Raw genomic sequence first — 8789 nt, 5'->3', positions numbered from 1 at the left:
AAACGATATCGCAATATGAAAATTCCCATATGGCCCAGCCCTAACCTGGATCTGTATGGTGACTACAACAGACTAAAGGCCTCTTTACCTGGTTAACTTAATGGTCTTCCTGAAGTCGTTTGTAATGGGAGCTTTGTAACCTCCCTTTCGTAATAAGGAATCTATGGTTTGAATGTGGTCCCAGCCTGAAAAAAAAGAAACAAACCTCTGTAATCATCGTCATTCCCATAAACGTTGATTGTAGCTTTGACTTCACATTACTTTAGGAGGGGACGAGTGTTCTCACCTTGCTCCTTTGCAACCTCTGGTAGGTAGGTGGCGGTGCGTTTTGATCCTTTTTCATTAAAGAACTCTATCCGTATACCATGAACACCCACCTGAGAACCAGGAACAGAAACATCATGAACCAACATTTTTTATTTTCAACTCAACTAAAAACAGTATTTAACTGACTTTTAAGTTAATGATTTTAATTACAAAAGTCTCAAAGTCAACAAGCCTTTGTTTGATTCGCATTTCAGTGGATTTAATTCAGATTTTTTTTCAACATAAGGCTAATGCTTTCCTTGAAACCCCAGTCCGATCATATTTTGATCTATTATAAAATTGTTCCCTTTGGTTCTCTTTTAAAAAGGATTATACTCTTACGAGGCTAAATCAAAAATACAGTGTGATTTTCTAGGACAGTTTCTGGAGTTTATTAGAATTTCACCTCTGAGTTTTAGGCAGAATCGTTGGAACGGAGCAGCCCCACCACCCCTCCCTGTTGCCGAGAGTTCTCTGTTTACACTTTCTCCCACTAGCTTACAGCTCCTCACAACCCCAACCTAATATTACCGATACAACAAAAATGGCAAGCAATATTGGAGCCCAGCGACAGACTGGCAACCTGTCCTGGTGGTTCCCTGCCGTCGCCCAGAGGAGGCTGGGTTAGGCTCCAGCAGCCCCGTGACCCCAAAAGGGACAGAGCTGTTTAGAAAATGGATGGATGGATAGAATATTGGAACTGTCCAGTCTTAAAGTTTTAAGCTTGTGGCCCACTTTGTGTATTTTCTACGTAACAATTTACAACTGTATTTTGGTCTGCTACTGATGTGTAACCATTTGAATAAAGAAGTACTCAGAAATGCTGATGATTGATGCTTGAAACTACTCATTGTGGTAAAATTAAACAAAAATGTTTCCCTGCTGCATGGATCCAATAAAAAACAACCCATTAAAGCTGAATCATTAGTAGAATTATAATGAGCAAAATAATTTGTTCAAACTGCTTCCATTTGCTTTAGTTAAAATGAAGGAAACCACAAGATGCAGCCTTAATTTTTACCAAAACTGTTGTTCATATTGGAAGAGAGGTCGGAAACACAACAAACATAATCCTATTGGAGTGAACACAACACTTCATTTGAGAAAAATGTTTTCAATAACAATTCAAATTGCATCACTTCATTTTCTGGATCCAGAAATGCTACTTCATGGCTCCTCTTGCTGATTTCAAGGAGACATGTTGACCAATCATGCTGGAAAGCAGACATTTGACATTAGCAGCAGGGAGAAGACAGTGAACCCTACAGCTGCGTTTTAGGTCCACGGTCCTTCAGAGACACTGATGCCGTGTAAAGAGTGCCTCGCAAATGATCAGTTATTGCAGAGTAGAAGGCCGTGAGCCACAAAGTGATGAGATTCCCTGTGATTTCCCCTCCTTACAGTCACAGAGCTTCAGGGTTTCTGCAGTAAACAGCTTGTTTCAACCCAACTAGAACTATTCTTGACAAATTCATGAAATAGACAGTATGTGCATCAAAAAATATCATTTTTCTTTAGAAAAAGATGAAATTCCCAAGTCCAATAGCTTTTTCCTTTTAAATATTTCTCCTAAAATGCTCTTTTTTTAACCTTTTTTGATGTCATATCATTTTCCCTTTGAGTTGAAATGCTGTTTGCTGTATAGTAGAAGAAGAGCTTTACTCCGCTTCCAGGCTGCCCTCATCAGAGCTCCTCTCACCTCCCAGTCAAGGTAATCACCGACATCTTCAAAGTTGGTGAGAAGAGACACTGAGCAGAAGAGTCGAGGCAGCTCATCCCTTGTCATAGGGGGGAAGCGGCTGTCTTTAAGGGCACTGCAGACACAAAGGACAAAGAGAAACGCTTTGACTAGAACCACAGAAAAGCTGATAAAAGCTCAGACAGCTGGGTTCTTATCCAAGACCTCAGGAACACTTATCAAAATAATGCTGTCATGTTTGCTAAAAACTGCACATATAGACATTCATTCTACAAAACCCACATCCATAAATGATTACGTAGGTATTTTGATCCAGCTTTTTCTACATTCATCCCTTTTGATTTGCTTCATCCATTAAACTGGATTGTATTTTTTAAAATACCCACTCCGATAAAATTTGTGCTTTTGATGTTTTTGTGGCATTTTTCTGATGGATGACATATAAAGAAAATTAAGGTAAAAATGGCCTATTTCTTTATTGGAGCTCTCAGAAAGAGGGAGGGGAAGAGGGGGTGGGGTTGCTCTGCACCACCAGTCCCGCCCACAACTCAGAGGTAAATTTATAATGAACTTCTGCCTCTCTGCCGAAACTATGTCCTAGAAAACGACAAAGGGTTTTGGCTTTGGCTAAAAACGGCAAATTAATTATAAAAATTAAAAAAAAACATTGGGAATGGATTGAAAATAGATCCAAAGATGATCGGAGTGGGTCTAATATAAGATCTGGATTTCTTTGCAGTCGCACTTCTACACACACACAGAGTGGTTACTTACCTGGTAAGGGTGTACTCCCTGAGTCCTGAGTGCAGATTCATGGCAGAAAAGGTACCTATACAACCCCTCAACCGCTTGTCTCTGCCTATTTTCCAAGTGACAAACAGCGGACTGAAAGACAGGAAGGAAAAGCAGCTCAGTGACAAAAACAGAGACTTCGCAACAAACTCCTTGAACTTTTGTCACCGTCTTTTCACCAAAAACTGGCGACCAACTCATTCTCTTGCACCAGTTTTTCCACTTTTACATACCCAAACAGGTTTCTTTTTTTAGCTTTACTGGGAGAGGAATTTTGGTGAAAAGCTTTCAATCTTCTACATAATCCATCTGTCTTCTGGCAGCGTCAAACCCGTTTAAGTACTGCACTCAAACAAGTATCCTTTCAGGTATAGGAGGATAGCAACAGAAAAGACATTCCCTCTTTAAACAAACTTCTTGAGTTATTTAGAACTTTTGTTTTTTCTTACATATCCAAATCTGATTCGCATATTTGATTTGACAAAGATTTTAAGTCAGATGCCCTTACTGACATAAGCCTCTGTATTTAGTCGGGCTTGGGACCATCACAAGGAGACCCTGGCTTGGGCCCCCTCGTGGCTAAATTTTTTCTCAAATATCCAAGTAGTTTATGTAAAAAAAAATGTTTTAGGATCTACAAAAGTATAGTTTTCCTTTAATTAAGCAGCTCTAAACCAGAGGCTCACATGGACAAAAAAATCTAACCCTGATGTATAAAAAAAAACACAATTTACTATTTATTTGAACACAGTATTTAACTTAATACACATTACATTTTGACTTAAGTTATTTATGCTACCAAAAAGGACACTGCACAGATGTCAGCCCTTACCTAAAAAAAAGACTGCAGAGGTTTTATCAGGTTATTTATCTTTTCCAAGACAAATGAGAAGCAGTCAGCCAGATCAGCTGTGCTTTTATGCTTAGGAAACTGCAGCAATACTTTCTGAAAGTTTTATTTAAAAATATTTATTAAAAGGTGTTAGTGGCTTCACAAACTAATGTATTGCAACTATCTAATCCATCTTAAACAACCTAAATACTGCAGAATTAGTAAGAAAGGACACTTCGTGAAATGTATCCAAACATCACTGGAGGGGAAAAAATGACTCCTCTCTGACAATCTGGAGCTTTGTTTTTCTATGAACTCATGCTGAAGAGGACTGTGTCTGTGACCAATGCCTGAGTTGGTTTTAGTGCTTCAATAATTCAATCTGACAATGCCCCCCAGTGAAGGACGTGTCGAGGACACTGCGGACCACAACTACCAATTTCTCAAACCCGACACAGTTTTCGCATGAGCTTTCGACACTTCACACTGTGTTGAGTTGGTTGGATCAGTCCGGGAAGGTTATGGAACGGGGGGACGACAGTCTTTAACACTGACTGACCCTCATATCTGCTTTCAGTCAAGATGATCCCAGCACTTCACTGACAGTTCAAACATAGGGGCCCATCTGAGGAGCACTCGTGCTATTGATCCAGCTCCAACTACTGGGCAAAAATGTCATCGAGTCCTGTGGTTCTTCTAAAGAAGTTTTGACTCATTCCCATTCATGACTCTCTAATGTGGTCCTTCAAAAGTCCAGCAGCAGTAGGGTGCTGCACCCTAACTGTGACATGAAGTTATCACAGGGCGTTCCCCAGTGCAGCTGTCAGGCTCTGAAACAAGCCCTGCTCCAGCAAACCCCATTAACTCAATAAAGGTTCAACCGCACAATAATGCTAAATTATATACCAATAAATAAATGAGAGTTATTGACATATTTTACTAAATTGTGTTGTTTGGCCTCTTCTATTGTTTAAGCCTCATTCTGAATTAATCATTTTCTCCAAGAAAACATATGATCTACAGTTATTATATTCCTTGGTACTACTTTACTATTAAGGAGTCCTCAACTTGTACTGTACCTTATTTAAAAACAGCCCTAAAGATAAAAGATCACAGTTCGTGCTATGCTAATTCACAGTTAAAAACACCTCAATTATGAACCCCAATTCAGTTTGTACTATATTTGTAAAGGTTTTGAATTACCAATAAATATAATTATTTGATTCAGACATCCCCTTTGGAATCAATTTGGCAGCTAAAATATTCAACTTTAAGTTTCTTGGGCATTAAAAAAACAGACTCATGCAGACCCAGTTGGGGACAAAATGTTTTAGTTGAGGGGCCGGAACTACAGCTGAGAACAAAAGCCTCCACATGACTAAGAAGTTACTAAGATGTCATGTATGTTCCACAGATGGCGTCACGAACACCGCGTGCTTCTTTTAAATAAGGTTCCAATCACGCTTAGCTAAAAACCAATTGAATTAGGAGAGCTTAGAACTGCTAAGGATTTAGCAAGTGCCACCTTTTCTTTGTTGGCTACTGCTAGACTCAGCTAAAAAAAAATGTCCCCTCGACTTCAACGATGAACTTACCAAACCCAGATTAACCCCGTTGAAAGTCTAAAATACTTGACATTTTGACAAAAACATCAGAAACACTTTGATGAAACATGCAAACTAAGTGTAATTAACCACAAATTGGGATTAGCTTTTACTTTCAATGCTAGTTCAGTTTTAAGCTAACACTGAGGATATTCAGTTAGCTTTGCTCGATTAAAAAATACACCCAGGCTTAATTTTAAAGATGATGTTTAGTTTTTTAATTGTTTATCGTGTTCGGTTTACGCGTGGCTAGTGAGTTAAAAGATTTGTTTTATGTTTTTATCAGTTTTCCCCGTTTTCCTTTAGGGTTTATGGTGGTTAGCCGATGCTAAACATTTATGCTAGTAGCAAGGCAAAAATTGATAAATATTATATTAAAATAAAGTCAATTTCGTTGAAAAATACAAACAATAAATTCAAAAATAATCCTACATATCAGTCGGTAACATATTTTGCAAATTTATTCACATTATTAATTGATGTGGGCAGCTTGTTTAGTTGTAGGCCGAAGCCATCACTTCGACTAGGCCCGGTTTGTAACTTAGCCCATTTAGGCAGCTTTTTAAGTTAAATTCACGAAAAGTTAAATATAGTTTCGATGTGACAGTTTGCGGTTCCGAGACTTAAGCAGAACCAGAACCTAAATTAGAACATGGTTTACAAATAAAAGATGTACAAAGAACACTATAGATAGCTTTGGCATGCAGCAAAATGACAAAAGACACACACAAAAAATACTCACTAGGGATCATTTGTAAACCTGGGTGTTCTCGGAGGTTGGTATCCGTACAGATGGCAATAAAGCACGTCAAAACAGAAGCAGCACATCTCCGCCGAGACGACCATTTTTCTGCCGCCACTTCCTGAACCTGGTCCCGGGCTGAGATTCGGGGAGAGGCCGGATGTAGTGTAACCGGCCGGGGCTGGAGACAGCGCGTTCGTGCCACCGCCGCTGCCGCCACCACCACTACTACTACTACTGCCGCCGCCGCCGCTAACGGTTCCCCCCAGGCCGTTGGCTCTGCTCAAGTTTGCCGTTGATGCAACAGTCGCGGAGGAGCCAATCCCCAACTCCGAACCGCAATGTCCGCTTCCTGCCACCCCGCTTCCCGCCCCCACCCCGGCGGGACCCCCCGACCCGGGAGATCCCGACAGTTTCTGCTTCTTCACCCCGCAGCACCCGGCCGCCATCTTGGAACAATCTGCACCGACACACCGCTTCCGACCCATAACCGTCACCGCGGGAAGGGTGGGGTGAGGGGGGAACGCCGAGCAGACGTAGAAATCCCACTGCGCTGAGACGTACGACGGACAATACTCCACTTTCACCGGTTTATTTATTTGTTTATTTGTTTATTCAGACGGTGGCAGCTGTGGAGGGAAAAAACTGCAGTGTCACTGGAGCGTTGCCTTTAAAAACATACGTGACTTCACCACGCAAAAACCCATAGCAGAATGAGCCGGTCAGGCTCTGAAGGCCGAGCCTAAATCTGTACCCCCTTATCCAAAACGACCCCCCCAAGTCCGCTGCCTTGAAAGCACACAAGTTCAGGGAAAACGCCGTCCAAGCAGGCCGCAGATGACAGCACCCAGGCGGTCCAGATGTGAAGCCGACAGCCGGTGCGCCGTCGCCCCGCCGCCGCAGCACACCTCTCCAAGTGGAAGCCGGGAGCTCGAGTGCGCAGGACCCATAAGCTTCACAGACTGCGCGCAGTGTCGCTTCTCATTTGCGCCAGCTTGTTTTTCGCAACTGCCTCGCCAACTTCTAATTATACAGCAGGCCCAGAACGAGGGGATTCCAGTTCCAGACGCGGAGGGAAACGCACGGGAAAATGGCATCTGACAATGCGGAGTTGGTGTGGCACAATGCAACGCGTCATCTCCGCGCAGTTAGCCCACAATCTGCACCTGCATCGTGACTGTTGCGTTTCAAATAAATAATAAAAAAAATAGAATCAATCACATCCTCCTCCTTTGCTTCAAACGCAGAGCTGAAAGTTTCTGGTCTGGTTGGAGGCTGTCATCCGTCGGTGCACACACAGAGGAGCATTCTAGTCCCCGAACCGGCAGAAATCCGCTTGGCACCCCTCCCTCCGCATCCGTCTGTCAGCTGCTACAGTTCTGTGCTGTCCGAGTAAAAAAAATAAATAAAAAAAAATGAAAAGCCCTGCGATCAGGCTGTGGGCATATCGTATCACGCAGGAGCCGGATTCAGAAAAAAGCTGTGCGCTCAGCTGCTACACATTATGCGTTGCTTTCAGGGGTATCAAGTTTGCAATTGTGGAGAAATCTACGGGGCTGTGGAAGTATGCGCGTCCGTGACGTCCTCGTGCGTACGGTGCGTGCATGGAAAAAGTAATGGGTCTCCCATATTGTGGAGGGGGGAGAGGGCTTGCACTGACTGACTGCTGATCTGCTCCTCACGGTGCGTTTCACGGCTCCGTGATTTAGAGTTTCGATTACGCGCAGACTTCCACCAGATCATCAGAAAGGAGTTTCTGCTTGAAGGCCAACAAAATATGTGCCTGTCTCAGGGAATGTGCAGAGCTATGGCCTCATGAGCACATCTCATCTGGAACTGGAAATAAATATGAGCAGTGGAATCTTGTAAATTATCCTGCAGTTGATGCTTTGCAGGATCAGCTGACAAATACCTCCACCACCACTGAAAACCAGTGTGCATTGAAGACCCATCACATTAATAACCCTTTAACTAACCAAAAAAATAAATAAATAAATACATTTTTAATGCTGCGTAAAGGGACATCAAAGTAATAATAATAATAATTTTAAAATGATTTTTTTTTGCCAAAAAATACTTTGGGGCTCTGTAAAAAAAATGTAGTAAAAAATTTTGGTTACCAACTACAACTTGTTTTTCTAAAAAATAAAGTAGTAACAAAAATATATTGTTAGTAACTGGTGGACACCAGAAAGTAACTGTTTTTTTCTAAAAATGTAATTAACAAAAACAATGTTCTAGTTATTAATTTAAGCACACTGGTTACTATCTGGTGCACATCCCTTACTAACCAGAATTCTTTTTTTTTTTTTTTTTGGAAAAAAATACTTCAATTTTTTCAATTCCCCTTTAGGGATCCGTATTTTGGGGAGTAATACACACAATCGATATTTTTAAAAACATGTTTTCTCAATGTTTCAGCATTGATTGAGCTGGCAGTTTTTCAGCGTGCATTTTTCTCACATTTATTAAAACAAAAAAAAATCTTTTAACTTTTACAAATATTTACCTTATTCAAATCATTGTGAATCAGGAGCTGATGAAAAAACCCAAAGTGCACTTGTATTTGTGACAGAAAATACACTGGGCGTGTCCTGTCTATTCACTGGACAGCTTGACTCCTCCCCTCTTCAGTTCCAAGAACCAGGAGGCTCCAAGACATGAAAGACTTGGTGTCATATAATTCCAGCCTGGAACAAGCTCTAATTATTATTTTCTACATCCTTCAGATGTTTAGGAAATGAGCTGGTGAGAATATTACTGACTAGTGAGCCAGCTGTGAAGGTTGATGGAGGATGAATGATGATATGGGCC

The 8789-nt window shown here is 41.4% G+C and overlaps 1 protein-coding gene across 1 annotated transcript in view; it reads right to left on the bottom strand.

Annotated features, from left to right (window-relative positions):
* The window catches only part of ammecr1 (AMMECR nuclear protein 1), a 14051-nt gene extending 6147 nt beyond the window's left edge, over positions 1–7904 (bottom strand). Inside the window, exons 1-5 of the mRNA XM_024263424.2 lie at positions 5976–7904; positions 2780–2890; positions 2006–2120; positions 287–377; positions 89–185 (exon numbers count right to left, since the gene is read on the bottom strand). Coding sequence (XP_024119192.1) covers positions 89–185; positions 287–377; positions 2006–2120; positions 2780–2890; positions 5976–6463 — 902 coding nt within the window. The 5' untranslated portion in view covers positions 6464–7904. The remainder of the gene's footprint in view (positions 1–88; positions 186–286; positions 378–2005; positions 2121–2779; positions 2891–5975) is intronic.
* Positions 7905–8789: the final 885 nt, after the last annotated feature.

This window comes from Oryzias melastigma, linkage group LG14 (assembly GCF_002922805.2).
Source record: "Oryzias melastigma strain HK-1 linkage group LG14, ASM292280v2, whole genome shotgun sequence".
Taxonomy (NCBI): domain Eukaryota; kingdom Metazoa; phylum Chordata; class Actinopteri; order Beloniformes; family Adrianichthyidae; genus Oryzias; species Oryzias melastigma.
This window is presented reverse-complemented; position numbering and strand designations above follow the sequence as displayed.